Genomic DNA, 21,895 nt, shown 5'->3' on the forward strand with positions numbered 1-21,895 from the left:
GCTATGTTAGTGGAAGTACTGGATTACTGAAAGTGTACTGGTCTAAAGCTAATGAATGGCACAATCTATCACCCTTTGCTACCAATTCTTTTTGGAGCATGTGAGAAAATAATATATGATATGCTGACATCACTAACTTTTTCATAGAAGCAAAGTGCATAGGCTGGGGATAAGCCAGGTAACCATGGTGCTGGATTAGCAAGAGTTCTGTACTATATATGAAAACTATTTAATATCTTTAGTATTGTTTATAATGATAGTGATACAGTTAAATTATTTTTAGTGTATTTCTATAGTTGTTCAATCTATTCCTATAACAGTTTATCCAAAATTTACTGCTAGATTTTACAAAAAACAGTTATAAAGAATAGATGAAACTATAAAAATATTAGTTATGTATATATAATCTTTTATAATGATTTAGTTTTTCTACAAAATTAGTAATATATTGCAATATTTTACATTATAAATAACAGTATACCTAAATACGAGGGTAATCCCAAAAGTAAGGTCTCCTATTTTTTAGAAATACAAAAAAACGTTTATTTTCAATAATGTTTACAACATTTTAAAGCTTGAATATTTATTTATTTTTCTACATAATAACTATTTTGGTCAATGCATTTTTGTAGGTGCTGTGGCAATTTTTGTTTGCCCATGTCATACCAGCTCACCGCCATGTTGTGTTAAACTGATAGAAATTCGCCATTTGACAGAAGTGTATGGCAAGTTGTGCATGGATGTCAAAAGCGTCTGCAAGTAGTGTAGGGAGTTTGCAGCTGGTCATATTGAAATTCACAATGAAGAAAGAAGTGGAAGACCATCAGTTTCTGATGACAGTCACAAAGGTTGAGCAAACCATGGTGAAAATCCGTTGATCTTCACGCATGGTTTGCTTCACGCATGATCACTCTGGATGATCTCTGCATTTTGGTTCCTGGAGTTCCCTGAAGCACCATTCATAGGATTTTAATGGAAAACTTGCAATAGTGGAAGGTGTGTGCAAGATGGGTCCTGCGACATGGTGGTGGGCTGGTGTGACACAGGCATACAAAAACAGCCACAGCGTCTACAAAAACGAATCAACTGAAATGACGATTATGTAAAAAAATAGATAAATGTTCAAGCTTTAAAATGATGTAAACATTATTGAAAATAAACTTTTCTTTGTATTTCTAAAAATAGGAGACCTTACTTTTTGGATTACCCTCATAACATAGGTAATTGAATTTTATATGAATTATTTGTTAGTATTTCAACAATAAAGCACTAATCACATAATAAATTACCACTAATCCAAAACTACTAATCACATAATAATTTCAAATTTTCCAAAATTTGAAGTTATTATGTGATTAGTGGTTTTGAAAAATTTCTCAATTTTCAAAAACTTAGTTATTACATAATCAATACATGGAAATTTTAAAAATATTTTCATAACTTTTGATCAGCGATTAAATAAAATATCTGTATAATTTGCATCAAAAATATTCAAATAAAGCCGTTTAAGCAATCATAATTAAACAAGTTGCGTATGTATACTTATATATAATATGTATTGCATACAGCATAATACACAAATAAATTAACTAATCAAAATTCAAATAGTCATTATTTTAAAAATATCAATCATTATTATACTATATAATATATATACCTTGGCAAATCTTTTCATATATCTTTTCACTATTTCAGGATCAGGACATTCTAGTTTGCTAATTACATCAAAACACTGAGTCAGCTGTGTAAAAACATCCACTACAGAATTGGAGAAGAGTGCATGTTCTGAGCTTTGCTGGAACTATAAAGGTTTGAAACAAGTTTTATACGTATCAATCATATTCTCTTATAAATAGTGTTTATTAAATCTAATGTCAATTATTATTTTCTATTTTTAGAAACACTTAGTAATATTTTAATGCATATAAACAATTTCAAAATTTAATAATCTTCAAAAATACTTTGTATTTACAATCTTATTTCCCCAAAAGGAATATATTGTATAAGACATTTTATTAGCATTTATAAACTGGCTGTTTTGTTCATATATATTTTTTTTTTTTGAAAATAAAATTATCGTTTATAAAATAAATAGGAAAAAAACGACTAAAATGTGATGTATTCACATTAATCACCCTTCTTGTACAGCAAGAACGATAGCAAAGTTTATAAAGTCATATGCTTCTGTATTTAACTACTACAGAAGCATATGACTTTATTGTTGTTCCAATGGTGAGAAAAGAATGACGTCATAAAGACATTGTTCATTTTTATTGGTTTTTCTACTTATTTTAATAGAATTTTTCACTCTAGTTTTATTTTTATTAATTAAAATTATCATTATAAAGCTCTTTAGATAACAAAAATATTAAAATTTAAAATTACTTTAGTGTAATAAGTTTGTCATCATAAGAGTTAATAAACATAATAATTCAATTTTCATATTATATAAGTTATATTATTGAAATCACTTTATATTTTGAAAATCTGTAGATCTTCCATTAAATTTTTATTATTTTTAAATAGAAATTGTTGTGTATTTTTTAAAATATTCTTAACTTAGCAATATTGAAATTAATTGTAATAATTAATAAATTTTCTTTGCTCATTATTATTAGAATATAAATAATGTTCATTTCTAATAAATTTTATTAGAAAACAAAATCACTTCCCATAAAATTAAAACTAATTCCACTTTGTATTTCTATACAAAAACTTAAAAAAAAAAATTAAATAAAATACTTACGCCATCCTTCTTATCACGGAGGAAGGCACTATTGAGGTATTCTAAAGAAACATCATCATTTTCATTCAACCACTGCATAACAAATGGTTCGAACCAACTGAAAAATTAAATAAAAGCAATATTAATCTAAATTTTATATTTAATATATTAAGTGTTATAATAAAATATTAAAATAATTACATGACACACACAAATGATATGTATTGATTTCTTTATAATAATAATAATAATTATTTGACGTTTGTTAGAAATCCATCAACAAATAGGAAAATACAGTAAAATTTGTGTAACCAAGAATTGCATTGTACTGAATTACTTTTTGTATTTTGACAGGTTTCCATTTTGCAGAAGTTTTAGTAGTTTTCTTTTTTTATCTTTAACTATACTAGATAAATATCACAGAGTTATGTCACAGACTTGGAAATGAATCCAGATGAATCAAAAAACCCAAGAATTTTCTGGGGTGAGCCATCCTGGATATGCCAGGCTCATTCCTTCATTATCCAGCCACCCCATTATGGACTTAGTTGAACCCATGATGAATTTATTAAAAGATGCTCTTAGTGCCCAAAGGGCAGAAAGAATTAAAAAAGTATTTGATTCTGCCCCTGGTTGATTCCAACAAAAACTAACATTAATGAGCAATTATTTATTGTGACATTCAGTGTGAAATTGAATCACAAATCACACTTCAGGAAAAACAGCAAAATGTTGAGCTTCTGTACAATGGGAGTTCCATGTACCACACATCCAGTGATTTCATGACATCAAATGGTTAGAACTGACAGAAAAGTAGAAACTGGCATCGAGAACCAAAAGCAGTTTTGTGCAATGCCACCCAGCATTTCCAGATTGGAGACTTTTTTCAGTAGACTAAAACAAAAATTTTGACACAACAGAACCTGTGAAATACTGTTTAAACATTGTGATCAAATATGTTATTCAGAATTATTCATTAAAAGGGATTTTTCAAATGAATAAAATGAAATGTCCTTTGAAACCAAATCCGATATTCATCCAAGTTCAAGAATTAATGAGATGATTTAATTCTCAGTAATTCTTGAACTCAAGTGAACATTGGATTTGAAGGACAAACATTTTGGTTTATTCATCCAAAAAACTTTTAAACCACTTTTTAGTGGTTTAAAAGTGAAAAAATTATTCAGAAATAATTCCTATTGCTAGCAAAGGGAGAGCCAGACATTCGAGTTGCTGATTCAAATGAAACTTGGTGAATGTGTAGCTTTAAACATTAACAGCGCCTTGTCCAAATAATAAGTCCCACTTCTCAAGCGTTTCCAAAAATTGGGCTTCTGAAAATTTAGTGTTCGGCTTATAAGTTTTTAGAAGTTTCAAGTCTCAGAGCTGCAATAGCCAAGCGAATAAGACACTAGGTACTGGAACTAGATGATGTAGGTTTGAACCTTTGGAGTTGTAGTTTTAGTTTAGTTTAGTTTTTTATGTGTAACTTTATTATTTTATCATACTATTAGCATTATAATTACTATTATTCTTCATGTTTAAAGCAAACAAGAGATTAAAAATTGTGACATCATTTCCTGTTTAGTGAAAAGAAGCCTTTGTAGATTTAGCTCCTTTACATTGTTAAATAAACTTTTATTTAGAAAAAATATATTTCTTGCTAGACTATACATACAAATGAGTCCAAATTCTTCTGTCCTTTCACATGTTTGTAGAGGCAATAACAAATCTACGGCAGAACTGACCTTTTATTGTAGGCTATGTGTCTGCCATCAAATGTAAAAATGTTTAAAAGGTTGGTTCTGCCATACATTTGTTATTGCCTCTACAAGCATGTGAAAGGACAGAAGGATTTGGACTCATTTGTATGTATAGTCTAGCAAGAAATATATTTTTTCTAAATGTGAATTCGTCCTGGTAATTTTTTAATTTAAAACTTTTATTTCTTCACATTTATTTTCACATATTTTACACACTATGTCCTCACAAGTTAATAAGTTTCAGATGTTACTGTACATGGAGGAAAAAGGCAAGTGATATGAAAATAGGGTAGCATAGTTGCAGCATTTTATTTTGTAGTGTTATGACACTAATATTTTTTTTTTTTTTTCGGTAAACTCCGTATCAGGATTTACCCTATAGTCGCATACTTGTATTATTATACTTATTTCTGGTTGTCACGTGCCGGGTTTTACCGTTAATCATTTCGCCGTGATTGGACTATGTTTGTTATGTATAGCTCACGTGTCTTTTTATTGGCACGGACTATGAATTGTGGGAGCACCATGCTAGAGCTATCTTTTCTTTTTTTGGATTGGTCTTCACGAGGAGAACTTCAACGGATACTACGAGGAGGAACAAGGAGGTAAGGAGGGGGGAATTCTGAATAGCAAGGTTCTGAGTGGTGAGTTAACAGAAAAAAGGAATCCATTGTCATCGAGACAAGAACATTGTGTGGACTCATGACTGTTATGAGACATAATCTTTTAGAGACGATTAATACTGATATATAGTTATTTTCTTATTTGGTGGAATTTTATTTCCTATTCACAACTTCCGTCACCACGTGGCCGAGAATAAGGTTCTACACTCGTTGGAGGATTGTCACCAACCGATCAGCGTATGTTCCATCCATGTAAACCTTGTAAATATATTTAGTCATAATTTTAATATTTAGTATTAGGCTTAGTATTAGGCTTAAATTGTTAATTGTACTCGGTTGTGGCTGTACGCCATATTTTTGTACATATGAATTTTAGATTTAATTAGTTTTAATAATTTTCTCTCCTTCTTAACCCTTCTTTCTAATTTCCTTTGTCCATTGTTCTGGCTTCTGGGAACGCGGGCTTCCCACTCCCCACCCACCAGGGGGTCGTGTGGAACAAAGAGTTCGAGTGGAGGACGAGTAAAATCTGGGTCATCGAAGAGTCACTTTTTCTCCGGCCGGACACGAGGAAGCACGGACGAGAACGGCGAGCTCGTGAGACGGAATTCTACGAGGGCCGAATAGAGAGCCGTGAGGTGAGGATCCGGACCGTAGAGTCAAAGACACTGACAAGAAATTATCCTAAAAGGTATTTTTACAACGTTGACGAACCCAGAGATACGCAGAATAAACCACCAGCCGGAATCGGAGTTCAGCGAGAACAAGGGTACCCCACTATCCTATCAATTCTTCTCACTTCCTACTTTTATACTTTTCTATCCTTTTAGGTTTAAGTTAGTTAAGAATCGCGCGGGTTTTATTGTTACAATCGGACAACAAGAGAAGTTGGACTGAGGGAATCCACAAAGAACTTATTTGTATATATTATTAATCGCGAAATTAAATTTGTTTTAATTGAATTCACGTGTCTGTGTATTCCTATCGCGCTTCACACCTTACATTGGCGTCCGCGACAGGATTCCCTCCTCGTTGATCCAATTCTCTGTATAGCTGTACTGATTATCAGCTATCGTTGTAAGTTATATGGAGGACAAAGGTACTCCCAGTATGAGTTTGGTGGCAGGAAGCCACAGTGAGAACCCCCCACTCGTGGTTACTGGATTCTTAGGGATGATCCCCACTTTCTCAAATTTGCCTAACGACACGGTAAATATAAATCAACTATTTAGAACCATTGATAATGTGGCTAAGTTAGCCCAATGGGGGACGAGGTTAAGGTGGCTGCGTTGCAAGCTAAACTAAAAGGTGAACCATTAATCCATAACCCGAGATATCTCGGGCTGCGCGTGCAACTGCGCGGTCCATAACTCGAGATATCTCGGGCAAGTATTAAATAATCGTTTGTAAACGTCCTATGCCTGATATATTACGGAAAAAGCTTATTTTGTATTCTATTGGATGTTTTCTATGACATCAGCAAAGTTTGAAATTATACATCGAATAGAAGATTTTGTTATTGACCAATTTTTTGGTCCCCTCCTATAGAAACATCACAAATCACCGATATTCTCGTGATGTATTTATGTGCATACGGTAACTGATGCACATCTGTGTAGAAACCTATCTTCCCCTGAAGCTTACTTGGGAAAATCCCGCTAGCTTTCACAAACAGCTGTTCTCAAGGACATTTAGCTATGTACACAAAATAGCGGCGCGCGTCACGTGATCCGTTTCAATTTTTTTTTCTGTGAAAGATAATTCGTCTCTGAATAATATGTAATAAAGGAAATAAAGTTTTTTGCTAAACTTTTTTAGAAATGTATTTCATAAATTGGTGTATTATTAATTTTTTTAATATTTTTGGGTGTTTTTCCTGTAAAACACAAAAAAACATAATGTGAGGTTATACTTAGCATATAATATAAGTAATAAGAAGAAACTAGTCTAAAAACTATTAAAAAATCACGAAATACATTCGAGTAGTTACAGTAACTCGTTCAGACTCGTGTAGAAAAACCTACTCCCCTTCAGGCAATCTTGGGAACATCCCGCGAAAGTTTACAATCAGCTGTTCTCAAGGTCATCCAGCTGTGTATCTATATGTGAAGCTAGCAAGAAGCCTGTGTCAAGTGTCTTCTTGCCAGTTTTGTTTTATAAGAAAAATAACAAGTTTCTAAATAATACATAATAAAATAAATAAAGTTTTAAACTAAAATTTTTTAGAAAATCATTTCGTAAAATCGTGTATTATAAATTATTCTGATTTTTTGTGAGATTTTTCTGTAAAGCTTGTATGTCAGCATATAAAGCTAGAAACGAATATTTATAGAATAAATATTATTGTGATATAAGAAATTGTTTGTATTTGTGTAAAAATACACATAATAAAGCTTTTATAATAAAAGTTCTTTGGAACACCTGCCAGCAATTATGGAGGAAATCAAAATAACACGCTTGTCTAGCCTAATTTTTTCTTATCTTCCTATATCGATTGTTCTGTACAGATTGTTGAATATTTTCTTGCAGTTAGTATTTTTATACTTTATTTTCATCTAAACACATTTGATGTAATTTTATCCATATATACAAATTTACAATAATATTTACATGTTTCATTTTCGAAAAAATCATAAAATAAAAATAAATCAATAGATTTTATTTATTTATTTTATTATTTAGATATTACTTTACATTTATAATGTAAAGTAATATGTTCTCTTTTGTAATAAACGAACTGCGCCCTTGTATAGCCTCATGGTGTAAAATATCATTGTTTACAATATACTATTTCTCTCTTCATGACAAACTCCAGGGGGTAGTGCGGCTCAAGCAATGTAGGACAGAAAAAAACCTTTCTCTGGTAATAAGCTAGTGAAAAATATTCATATACAGAGTTTTTATAAAAACTCTGTGTTCTTTTATCAAAAATACAATGTTTTGCAGGAAAAGCACTTTTACGGGTGCAAGTATTGTTTCAAATGTGCTATCTCGTTTCAAATTCGCGCTACATTCAGTCTTTTTTTCTTTTCTAGCAAAATCATATTACAGTTTACTGTAGTTTTGTATTTTGTTTATCACGAATTTAAAATTATAATAATAAAATTTTAAAGTTTCAAAAAAAAAAACTGTATTTATTTATAGAAAATCGCTATAATATCGTAAATTCATTACTCACGCACGTGTTCTTTGAAAACCACAGCTTTCTAGCTTCAGCAAGTGAGAAGTTATTGTCATTTTTCACACTACTTCTATAATTACTCTCCTAGGAGGGGAGTGGATGAGTCATCAGAGCGTCGAAGTCAACACAAGTTTTCTTAGCGATAATGTATAAGAAGCATTATTTTTATAATATTTCGACGATTTTTAAATAATCGACTATACTATGCAAATTTGCATGCGATTGTTTACATATTTTCTCATATTATGTAATAGCAAGAAAAAATGTTCACTTTCCCAAATAATTTATAACTTCACAGTTCTAAAATAATGTTTACTCACCTAAATACTCTCTAAGAACAATAAATTAGCTAATTAGAGCTAAAAACGATAGAAACAAGCAATTTTATAGCGATTGTTTAGATATTTCAAAGACTAGCCTGAGAGGGATGGCACTTAGTGGAAATTTGAGCTCCACTGTTTTCACTGGTGGCTGATTCGTTGATCTAATTTCCACATAGACAGAAAGTAACCAACTACAGTGTAAAAGAAGTTGACTATCGATTTTATCAGCCAATAATCTGCCTCCTCATCTCTAATTGCTTTACAATGGGAGAGGACGGTATTTCGCGAAATATTTATGGTCCGGAGGTGGTGACAAAACATTTATTGGTTGAGACAGTCAAAAGACACATACAAGAAAGCAAATGAGAAACTTAGATTGCTACAGACTTGATTACAGTTTGTACAAAACTCCTCCTTCCTATGTTATATCTATAGAACAACCTTCTTTTGTTTATTGGATAAAACAAACCGTCGTTCACATGCTTGTTGAGCTGTATTAGGTAGATTATAGCTAATTGACTATCCTTCGACAAATAAGCTTCGATTCGGGTTTGTGGGGTGGGAATTTTCAAGCAAAAAGCCATGCCTTCTCAGAGAGACTTTGTCAGCTATAAACATATGCAAACAATCATAAATCATTACTCTCATTTATTTTTACCCGAGTTTATTAAATTTATATGTATATTCATACTATTTTACGTTTATAAACGTTTTTTCAGAATCATCCAGCCACAAGTTTTTCTAAAAAACAAAGTGATTCCGGTTTATTGTGGTACTTCCGTAATACATAAAAAAATAATACATGTATAGTCGTTCATATAATAAGGTAATAATCGCTTATTATAGTGCTCTGTTATTATAATAGTATAAATAACATAAACAAAATCATATATACACCATCCATGCACAAATGTGTGTTGACCTACTTTTACAACTTCAACCGCCCCCCCAAACTAGTTGCGTTGTAAACTATAAGCTATATTGTATCGCTACGTCAGTTTAGAAAGCTGCATGATTTTTTTGAGAAAATATACCTGTCTACGTAACATAACAGATTGATCGAATGTTTATACAAAAAAGTTTTTTGATTTTTTCAAGTCTTGAATTTTATAAATTTTTGTAAACATATATATATTGTAGTCAGCAATCATAAACGGTGATATGTTATTCGTATTTCTGTAAAATTATTTACGTATAAAAGCATTTAGAAAGAACTTCCAAACACCTGCAAGTAATTATCAATTCTCAGATGAAGAAGTTGTAATAAGCATTTGCTAAATGGAAATGTGTAATGTACTGTAAGTACAAAAGTTCCCGATAACGGGTGTAGCGCTGCCTGTGGCGATATCTTTGGTCTTAGTTCTAAAGATGCAGTTAGGCCCCATCAGGGTTCTCAAATGAATTTATGACTTTTTTGATTTTTTCAAATCTTGAATTTTATAAATTTTTGTAAATATATATATGTTTTAGTCAACAATCATAAATGGTGATAAGTTATTCATATTTCTGTAAAATATTTTACACATATAAGTATTTAGAAAGAACTTCTAAACACCTTCATGTAATTATCAATTCTCAGAACTTGTAATAAAAATTTGCCAAATGGAAATGTGTATTGTACTGTAAGTACAAAAGCTTCCGATACTGGTGTTCTCAAATGTTACAGTTTATGACTGCAATAAATGTCAGGTGTTTATTCCTAGAATTTCGGTGTCTCTGTTCTTCTTTCGAATGCTTCGAGAAATTCTCACTAGTGTTCTTGCTCTTCAGTAGACACGACACGTTATCATTTTGTTCTAGTGCGATCTTACTTGTTAGAATAACTAGCTCTATAAAATTCATCCTGTTATTTTCAAGTAAGTTTATAAGAAATATAATATTCCTGGAAAATAATAATAATTACTATTTTATTTCGCGTTCGATATATATAACGGGTTTTAGATCATTTTTTTATTGTCAGCATGTCAGATTCGGAATTTGACATCGAAGAACTGTCAATGTCTGAGAGTGAATCAGACAGCTGCATCAGCATTGATGAAGATGGATTATCAGATCACAGTGAAGATGGATCAGATCACAGCGACGATGGAGTCGACACCTCTATAAGAAAATGGGTGGAAATAAACATGGATGATCCTCCACCACCTCCTCCGCGATTTCCTTTTCGGGGAAGTTCAGGATGCAATTTCACCCTTGCGGATTATTTTGACCCTTTAGCGTACTTTCTATTATTTTTTAATTTGGAATTAATAAACATGATTGTAACCGAAACGAACAACTTCGCATTGCAACAGGCACGGTCATCAAGGGATCAGTGGGAGCCAGTGACAGTCGAAGAAATATATATATTTCTAACGATTAGTATATTGCAAGGACTGTTGTACAAACCCAGTGAGAAAATGTACTGGTCCAGGAATAAACTTATAGAAACCCCAATTTTCGGTAAACTAATGAAAAGAACAAGATACGAGGAAATAAAAAAAAATTTACATTTTGAAAACAATACCAATTTTAATCCCGAAACACACGATAATCCAAAACTTTGGAAGATTTGGCCGATAATAAATAATTTAAATTCAAAATTTTCCCAATATTATACCCCGCAACAAAATATCAGCATCGACGAGAGCCTCCTATTATTCAAAGGCCGTCTTTCCTGGAAGCAGTACATTCCTCAGAAACGGTCTCGTTACGGTGTCAAATTTTTTATGTTATGTGAATCGGAAACTGGATATTTGCACAACTTTCTAATTTATACAGGAAAAGGCACTTGCCTAAATAAAAAATACGGGCATTTTTTATTTACGTCACAAGTTGTGCTATCATTACTGGACCCGTTGTTAGACAAGGGATATTGTCTAACTACGGATAATTATTATACTTCCCCACAATTAGCAGATTATCTAATAACGCGCAAAACAGATTGTTGTGGAACACTACGAACAACAAGAAAAGATGTACCGAAAATATTACACAAAAAAAAATTAAAAAAAGGAGAGACTGTGGCAATGCAGAGAGGTAAAGTGCTGATACAAAAATGGCATGACAGGAGAACAGTCACTTTCCTCTCTACTTTCCACAGTGCTACAATGGTAAGTACAGAAACGCGTACCGGTAATGTACTAATGAAGCCACAAGTTGTTGTTCACTACAACAAAACTATGGGAGGTGTTGACCTTTTAGATCAGCATCTCCATGATTATACTGTGGCAAGAAAAAGAGGGAAGAAGTATTACAAAAAAATATTTTTCCAGTTACTAGACATTTCACTTTATAATGCCTATGTGTTATATAAAAAAAATGGTGGACAGAAACCAAACATGCTATTTCGACTGACTCTAATAGAACGACTGATAACCACATACCACACCGTAACGATGGCCAGTAAACATGGTCGGACGAGAACTGCAGGTCCGTTAAGACTTACGGAAAAACATTTCCCGGACTTTATTCCGCCGACCGACAAAAAAGTAGCTCCCACTAGATGTTGTGTTGTCTGTTGTAAAAAGAACAAGGACGGAAAAAAAATTAGACGAGAAACAAGATATCAATGTGAACAATGTCAGGTGGCCATGTGTCCGGCCCCTTGTTTTAAGATTTATCACACAAAAGAAAATTTTTAATATTATTTCCAACTTAAGTGTAATTTGTATTGGTGTAAATTGCTTATTTATATTATTTTTATATTCTGATTTGTATGCTTTTTTTATCATTATACTTTTTTATATTTTTATCTCTTTATTTTGATATTTTTCATTTTTATTTTTTTGTGATTATAGCTATGTACTATACAATATGTAAAGTATAGTATATTATGTATATTTGTAAATATTTTTTTTTCATTGTAAATATATTTTTTTTTCATTGTAAATATTTTATTTTTTCATTTATGTTACTTATAACTTTACTTTTATTTCATTAAATTTATTTTCATTTTATGTTGTATTATGTTTCATTTCTTAAATTATTTTTAAACGCTAAGCGACGCTAACTACAAATGGCAGCTTTCCAGCACGACACGGGAGTCATGCAGACAAGCCAACATTGCAGGCTCCTGTACCCCTGTAAAGTTGGCTATCCAAAGGGAAAGATGCCATTTAGGAACCAACTTTGGTGCATTCACAAAAATTAAAAAAAAATTTGTTTTTCAATTAAAATGAAGTGTTTTTTTAAATATTTAACAACAAAATGATTTTCCGAATGACATGCCAGTTGGAAGACATGTATGAAACGGGTTAAACACTTTCTTTTGTTTATTGGAGCAATCGCCTGCACCAACGTTTAAGGAAATTGAGCAAGATCTAATTAAATGTTTCCAGAAGCACGAAGGGAAAGGAAGGGGCTTACTCGATCAATTACTAAATTTGAGGCAAGGAGGAAAGGAATTAGTCAGTGAGTATATCATTAGGACTAAAACCATAATGTCTAGGGCTATCCGGAGTAACCCAAATATCGTGACATTCAAAGATGAGATTATCAAGGAGAGGTTCATCAGGGGATTAGACATAAGTATCCGAAGTCACGTATGTCGCAGGGAACCTGCTACCTTAGAGAAAGCTTTCGAATGCGCTGAAAGGGAGGAAGAGCTAGAAAAGGAATGTAGTAATCCTAGAGACCTCAAAACGGTCTGTTATAACTCCCAAAGCGAAGTGGGTGCTGAATGTACTAGTCCTGAAGTAAACCCTGACAAGACTCCAAAAGATGAGGATCGGTTAGCCAATTTAGAAAAAGGGTTGAAAACCCTGTTCGAAATAGTTTCCAAGATGGCCGAAAACTCGACCCAGACTACTAAGTCGCCTAATATTAACAGCAGACTTTGTTTCGTTTGCAATAGCCCAAATCACTTGGCTAGGAAATGCCCCAAAAGAAATAGTCAGGATTTAAACTAGTCCGGGAACCTGATCAGGGTCAGTGTCGTGTTCCCATCCTCATCTTTAAACTGACCGAATTTTCATGTTCGGAGAGGGGACTCCCATTAATATGTGGCAGGGTAGTGGGGGTAGAGATTAAATTCTTAATTGACTCAGGTGCGGAAAGGTCTTTAGTTGATATAGCGCTGACTCAAAACGCGAAATTGGCTAAGTCCTTCCAGGTTGCAAGAAGGGGTGAGATCACCCATATCAGAGGTATCAACGGCACAATCTCCACATGTAAGGAAGTCCTAAAGGGATCGATAAGCTACAAGGATGAGATAATACCCGCTTCCCTTTGTTGTATGGAATTCCCGGATAGGCTAGAATACCAAGGGATCTTGGGGATGGATGTCATCAACTCAATCCCGTCATTGATAATTGATGGATGTACATTCATCAGTCGTGAAGCTAGAGTATTGAACCATAGTCCTCGCCCATCGATCATGTATTTCGATTGCTTAAGTAGTACTCTGGTTGGCACCGCCATAACTCCAGGAACTACAAAAACGAATGACGAAAATCAGGTGACTCGCGTCCTCGATAAGTATCCCGGTTTGTTTTCGGAGGGGGTCGAAGATTTGAAAGGCACCGATCTTTTTATGCACAGCCCTGAAATAGACACTAACCGGGTAATCAATACCCGTCAATACCGTATTCCGAATTGCTACCTTGCCGAGTTAAAAAAATTGACTGATGCATATCTTAAGGCAGGCATCATAGAGGAAAGCCATTCGGAATGGAATTCCCCCATCCATATTGTGAAGAAAACCTCGGGTGAAATCAGGATGACTTTGGACTTACGTAGGATTAATGACATAACGAAACCACAGGTGTTCCCGCTAAGTAGGGTGGACGAAATACTCACGACCTTCCATGGTAGCAAATACTTTTCCGTAATAGACCTCAAATCCGGTTACTTCCAGATCCCGCTTGACCCCAAGGTTAGGCATATATTTGCATTCACTACCCCTTGGTCCAAATATCAATTAACGCGTATCCCACAAGGGGGGAAGAACAGCGGTCGGTTCTTTCAATATTGTATGTCACGTCTCCTCGCCCCCTTCATCGGAAACAAATGTTATGTATTTCAGGATGATATCATCCTTTTTTCCCCTTCTCTGGAGGAGCATTTAAAACTTCTTGATCAAGTGATAGGGATCTTACATAAGGCAAATCTGAAGCTCCACCCTACCAAAAGCAAATTTTGTGTTAGAGAAATTAAATATTTAGGTCACATCATTAGTAGTGATGGTATATACCCTGACCCAGGCAACGTCGAAGCAATTAAGGAATGTAGAACCCCGCGTAATGTCAAAGAGGTTCGCAGTTTCCTCGGAATGGTCGGTTTTTTCCGCAATTTCATCCCCAATTTTTCCGAGATGGCGCTGCCCATGACTGAACTAACAAAAAAAGGGAAACATTTTGTTTGGGACAGTAATTGTCAGTCCAAGTTTATGAGGTTCAAGGAAGTTTTATCAAACCCCCCCCTTTTGGCACACCCAGATTTCTCTTCTCCATTTGTGCTATATACCGATGCCTCTGATAGTTGGCTAGGTGCCGTTTTGGGACAGCAACGGGATGAAGGCGTGGTCCCACTCGGATATTATAGCAGGAAGTTTAGGGGACCGGAATTGAGGTATTCAACGATCGAGAAGGAGTGCCTTGCGATTATTCTCTCTCTCCGGCACTTCAAATCGATAGTTCTAGGTCACGAAGTTTCTGTATATTCGGATCATAAGCCCTTATCTTACTTGAGGAGTATGAATAATCACAACGACAGATTAATGAGATGGGCCTTAGAATTGACGAATTACGATGTTACGATAGCTCATGTTAGGGGTAAACACAATCCGGTGGCCGACCTTTTGTCACGCCCGATATGTTGCGGAGAGAGACCTAACTTGGTCAACCAGTGTTTAGATGTGCATAGTCCCAGTTTCCACCATAGAGTAGTGGAATCACAAATGGAAGACGATTTTTTAAAAAAAATGAAACTAGGTCTTGCGAAGGCTCAAAGGAACATGCATCAGGGTCTTGCCGGAAAGGGTGTCCAGCCAGAATTCCAGTTGGAAGGAGGTGTGTTGGTCCACATTAAACCGGGAAGATATGGCCTATATAACTGGAAGCGGATATGTGTAGGTCAGAAAATGGGTGAAGAGGTTGTTAGAGCGTTCCATGAGTCGGGCCTTGGGGGGCACTTGGGCATAGAGAAGACTTGTAATACCGTTGACAGGCATTACTACATACGGGGTCTACAATCGGTAGTCCGATCGGTAGTGAGGGTGTGTAGGACATGTCAGAGGTTTAATTTACACAAGGGAAAGGAGCCGTTCCAAGAAACAGAGTTAGCTGGCTTCCCTTTTCAGAAGGTAGCTATAGATATAGTCGGCCCACTCATGGTTACTCCCAGCGGAAATCGGTACATTCTATCTATCATTGACGTTTTCACCAGGTATTCTGAAGCAATTCCTATTAAGGACCAGACTGCAAAGAACGTAGCAGACGCCATATTCCAGCATGTGATATGCCGTTACGGTTGCCCCGAAATTATTATCTCAGACCGGGGGGCTAATTTCACTTCTTCCACGTTTCAGGAATTATGTGGCATACTCCGTATCAAACATAAAATCACTACTGCTTACCGTCCGTGTGCGAACTCGGTTTGTGAGCGGTTTAATAAGTCTATATGTAGTATTATAGCTCGGATCTCCAGAGGAAGTAATGGGAAGTGGGATGAGCATCTTGCTCAGGCAGTGTTTGCTTATAATAACGCCACTCATGCATCCACCGGCGAATCCCCTGCCTTCCTTCTCTTCGGTTTTGACCCCAGGTTACCTCAGGTCTTTCCGACGGGCGTGCCGGCCCACCATAATTTGCATGATTATCGGAGGGAGCTGTTAGAAAAATTGAACACTGTTCGTAACTTGGCTTATTCACGGAGCAGGCAAAACAACTTAAAGAATAGGGAGCGGTGCAATATAAAAAGGAAAGGGCGTGGCTTTAGTGTTGGTGAGAGAGTGTGGCTGTTACGCAAGCACCAGGGTAGGAAGTTCGGAAAATTTTCCCCTAAGTATTCGGGTCCTTTCCGTATTACGAGAATTTTAGGTCCAGTAACCGCAGAGTTGGGTGGTAGTGATGGAAAGAAAAATTGTATTGTGCATTTCGATCGTTTGAAACCATATTATTCATATGCTGTATATAAAGGTCGAAACCATTACCGACCCAACAACAATGATTCCCCGGATATGTCTGATGATGATGGAGGTGATGAGATTGCATTACAGTACAGGAGACAGCCGATGATACCTATCAGGCGGCAAGAAGACGATGCATCACCAGAGAATCCCCTTGAATCGGATGACGAGCATCAAGCTGTTCCCGCAAGCGAGGGTCGATACCACCTTCGGAAAAGGAGAGTAGATTACTACAAACTCCATCATGGACTTTGAGCCTTTCCGATGGGGCGTATGTGGCTGTACGCCATATTTTTGTACATATGAATTTTAGATTTAATTAGTTTTAATAATTTTCTCTCCTTCTTAACCCTTCTTTCTAATTTCCTTTGTCCATTGTTCTGGCTTCTGGGAACGCGGGCTTCCCACTCCCCACCCACCAGGGGGTCGTGTGGAACAAAGAGTTCGAGTGGAGGACGAGTAAAATCTGGGTCATCGAAGAGTCACTTTTTCTCCGGCCGGACACGAGGAAGCACGGACGAGAACGGCGAGCTCGTGAGACGGAATTCTACGAGGGCCGAATAGAGAGCCGTGAGGTGAGGATCCGGACCGTAGAGTCAAAGACACTGACAAGAAATTATCCTAAAAGGTATTTTTACAACGTTGACGAACCCAGAGATACGCAGAATAAACCACCAGCCGGAATCGGAGTTCAGCGAGAACAAGGGTACCCCACTATCCTATCAATTCTTCTCACTTCCTACTTTTATACTTTTCTATCCTTTTAGGTTTAAGTTAGTTAAGAATCGCGCGGGTTTTATTGTTACAATCGGACAACAAGAGAAGTTGGACTGAGGGAATCCACAAAGAACTTATTTGTATATATTATTAATCGCGAAATTAAATTTGTTTTAATTGAATTCACGTGTCTGTGTATTCCTATCGCGCTTCACACCTTACACGGTCAACCCATCACCCAACCGATGGATGAATTTATTTAGTACTATCGTGATTGATGTGTAGACCTCAAGATATATGTTATTAAATTTGATAATCACCATATTCGTCGTTTTTTTTTTTTTTTTTTAAAGTCCTTATTCGTCTTACCCCCCATTCTGTGGGCTTCGGCCATTCAACAGATCTACAATTTTTTTAATTTTTAATATTAGGGATAATTTCCTCATGAACTCATGTTTGTTAAATGTCAAATGTCACTAAACCATCATATCTGAAAATAAATATGAAGAAAATTTTATTTAACAAGGTAAGAATTAAATCCAGAGGATTTTTTTCCTTAAACAGGAAATGATGCCAAAATTTTTAATCTCTTGTTTTATAAGCTTTAAATGTGAGAAATAATAGTAATAATAATGTGGTGAATTAATAAAATAACAACACATAAAAAAGAACTAAACTAAAATCTCAAAGGTTCAAACCTACATTGTCTAGCTCCAGTACCTAGTGTCTTATTCACTCAACTATTGCCACTCTTGGATATGAAACTTCAAAAACTTATAAGCTAAACACTAAATTTTCAGAGGCCCATTTTTTGGACATGCTTGAAAAGTGAGTCCTATCATTTGGACAAGGAACTGTTTGTGTTTAGGGCTATGTGCTCACCAAATTTTGTTTGAATCAGAAACCCAAACATCTGGCCCTCTCCTTGTTAGTGACAGTTTAACATGTTACTTTTGCTTTCCAGATGTCAAACTAATATGGCTACCAGCACCTGCATTAATTAGTAAGTAACTGGTGGCAATGAATACTTTGAAGTGACAAAATAATTAAAAACCGGTAAAATAGTGGCAATATTTTAAAATTTTACAGAATGACCACTAGAAAAATATTTTTCACTTAATACTATCTTCACTGTTAATAGCTATCGAGATAGTATCTATTAAACAGTATTTTAGAAATTTACTTTAAAACCTGAAAAGAGATTTAAAATTTTTAAAATCTTCTTCAGGTTTATAATTTATATACACCAATTCTTAAGCTATTATTTCTATTTTAAAGTATATTATAAGATTTCATTTTTTGCATTTAATTCCATTTGGCTTTAAAATAGATGGATACATATTAGAACTTCTATATAAATTTATGAAGCAAATGAAATAAAATTTAAGGCTTTTTAATTTTGTAATGGATATATTTATTATAACAAAAAAAACTAACAAATAAATAATTCTCTTACGATGGATATTCTGGTACTGTGTCTTTATATGGTGGAACATCCTTTACATAATTATTGTAAAACCATTTCACTTTGAAATGTAAATTCATGTATGCAGAACTTTTACATAACCTGTGTTGTTCATGTTCTGAAATTAAAAAAGTTTTCATTTATTAATTATCAGTAATTAATATTCCAATAAATAAAGTAAAATTAAAGTATATTTTAACTACAGTTATTACTGTATATAGCTTTAGAATATAGTATAATCAATTCTTTAATTACATAAAGAAAGTACAATAGATGTTTTTGCAGTTATATAACAAAAATTTAATAAAAAATTTATGACAAATGACAGATTATATATTATCATTTATTTTAAATATTGATTAAGATTCAAAATGTACATTTTAATAAATTTATTCAGTTCAAAAAAAACATTTTAATAAATTTGGTATTAGGATTGGATTTCTGAACCAAAAGTATAACAAAATCCATTAATTCTATTTCAAAATGAATTAAAAACACATATTTAATCTGTGTTTGTTATGTAATTTCACAAAAAATGAATATTTATCATCATTTACAAACACAACAGTGTTTTATAGATATAAAAATATTTTCCAGTAGAATATTTGAAAATTTTATCTCAGAATTAGAAAATGCTATTGTTATGTCCTCTACCACTTCTGTTCACGAATAAACATCATATTACATGAATTAATAAATACGTGATTAAATCCAATTTTAAATTAAAACTGAGCTAGTAACAATGGCTTAGTGACAGCTTGATAAAATAGTAATGATGAAGATTGATATTAAGACAGCAAAAATAATCCATTTTTTGTCTTATCATCATATCTTGACACTATGCTACAATACAAAGGAACAGAAACATAGAAGGCAACAAATAAAATGAAATAAGTCATCAAAAGAAATAAAATTAATGAAAAATGCATATGTAATAAAAAATTATATAAAAAAACTTAAAGAAATAAATATAAATGGATTAATGAACAAAAATAAAAACTGTATCATATATATGATTTTGACTAATTCCTGTAATTACTGTCAGGATCTATGATAGCATATGTGAACATAGTACAGGATAAAACTCAAGATACAGCTAGAAATATACATCTAAAATTTAAACTTTTATTAAAGTTGTTGGAATTCCAGCAAAGCTTTACATTGCTTATGGCAAGCATGACTAACAATTTGATCACAACATAATTTTTGGCAATCCAGGATAGTACTGTCTGTTAAAACATTTATAATTTCTGTGAAAATATAAATTCCATATTTTCTACTATGAAATTTTTTAACTATTGCTCTGTATGAAATGACATGACAAAGTGGAATATGCTCTGTGTCAAAGGTCATATCTAGCTTATATTGCTATTTTAAAAATTGTTTATTATATTAAATGTTATATTGTTATATATTAACAATTACATATAAATGTTATTATGTTATCACAAACAATCTCAGTTATTTGCAAAATAAATGTACCAAAGAAATGCAAAACATAATTTGTACAATAAATGGAAATAAAATTCAATATTGTTATTTTATTTGTGCCTTGATGTCTTTACCAAAAAGAAATAATCTGGAACATCAATTACCATGTTATAAATACATATAACTATGCTTTGCATATAATTTTATAAGAGTGGATTAATAAACCTATAAAAAAGAAGAAATATGATGATAAATCATTTGTATATCTGAAACTCTCAATGTAAGTTGAATTGGTCAAACAGGCAAAAAAAATAATGATAATGGGATATAGTCCCAAAGCTGAGTATACACAACATATATTATATATATATATATATACAGTATATATACACCTAAATAGCATCATTACAGTCCCATCTCTAAAATCACACTGCTGTCAACAGCTTCACACCTTAGAGGTATGAAGGAGTACATGTCACAAGTTGCAATTTGGCACAGAGTATTTGGTGCCCAAATCCTGCACACATAAAATAAACCAGACTTGTATGTAGTCAGGGGACCGAGAACCAGGTCAAAATAAAATACGAAATGTTGAGACTGTTTCTACAAACAGCCATGAGTGCGAGATTTGTGCATGCGTTGCTCGCACTCTCTGAGACAATATCGTCCCAAGAATGGCTTCAGCATTTTACTTGTTGCATTGTATTATGGTCCATACACACCATATAGTGTGTGTAAATTTCCCATTAAAGAATTACTTTTAACATTTAACTGACATTAGTAAATGCAACTGATTGTTTAGATGCAAAAACAATTTTTCAATACACTAGTTTTAGCTGTAATAAGTCTGGAGTTCATAAATATGGAACTGACTATACTCTAAAAGATATTAAAAAAAAAGTAGAGAAGTTATCAAAAATATTTCGTTATGTTTAAATTAAACTTTAATTTTATATGTAATTCTAAAATGTATTCTTTATTTGAATTTATTTATTTTCTAGTATAAACAAAAAAATTTTTACTTAAAAAAATAATGTAAATAATGAATATTGATTAGTTTATAATAAATTCTTATATCTTGCATTTAAATCTATAACAGTTACCTTCTAAAGCATATTTCATATCAACTGCAAATAAACTCCACATGGTGGCAGCACTGAGTTGTCCAACATTGAGCTCTTGTGGAAACCTATATTAACACAATAGCAACATTAATATTTATATATTTAATATGAATGAAAATAAAATTAGATTCATTTTAACTACAATAATTTCTCTATTGAAAAGTTTTTGAGTAAAAGAAAATTAAAATTTAAATGTGTGCGCCCTAATGTATCCACTGTCCCCACACCTCCTCACAGTCAGGTCAGAATGACTTAGATGGTGAGAAGTTTGATAAAACAGCCAGACTGCTTCATTAAGCTCGATGATGCAGTCTTTCTTAAATTTTGTCAGCTGGTATAATATGTTTGACTACACCATAGAGGCATGCCTAGTGTTTACAGACCTCACAGGCACACTAAAAATTTTGCACATAGTGAAGAGTCTCTGCAAGCCATT

General features: G+C 33.5%; 1 protein-coding gene across 5 annotated transcripts in view; it reads right to left on the bottom strand.

The window, feature by feature from the left end:
* Positions 1–21,895, bottom strand: part of unc-13 — a 347,436-nt gene that overhangs the window by 25,640 nt on the left and 299,901 nt on the right. For all 5 annotated transcript variants that reach the window (XM_067268874.1, XM_067268872.1, XM_067268873.1 and 2 more), the window contains 4 exons: positions 21,439–21,524; positions 18,896–19,022; positions 2,747–2,843; positions 1,658–1,801 (listed from right to left, as the gene is read on the bottom strand). In XM_067268874.1, coding sequence (XP_067124975.1) covers positions 1,658–1,801; positions 2,747–2,843; positions 18,896–19,022; positions 21,439–21,524 — 454 coding nt within the window. The remainder of the gene's footprint in view (positions 1–1,657; positions 1,802–2,746; positions 2,844–18,895; positions 19,023–21,438; positions 21,525–21,895) is intronic.

This window comes from Centruroides vittatus, unplaced genomic scaffold, assembly GCF_030686945.1.
Source record: "Centruroides vittatus isolate TY-2023 unplaced genomic scaffold, ASM3068694v2 contig_341, whole genome shotgun sequence".
NCBI classification, from domain to species: Eukaryota; Metazoa; Arthropoda; class Arachnida; order Scorpiones; family Buthidae; genus Centruroides; species Centruroides vittatus.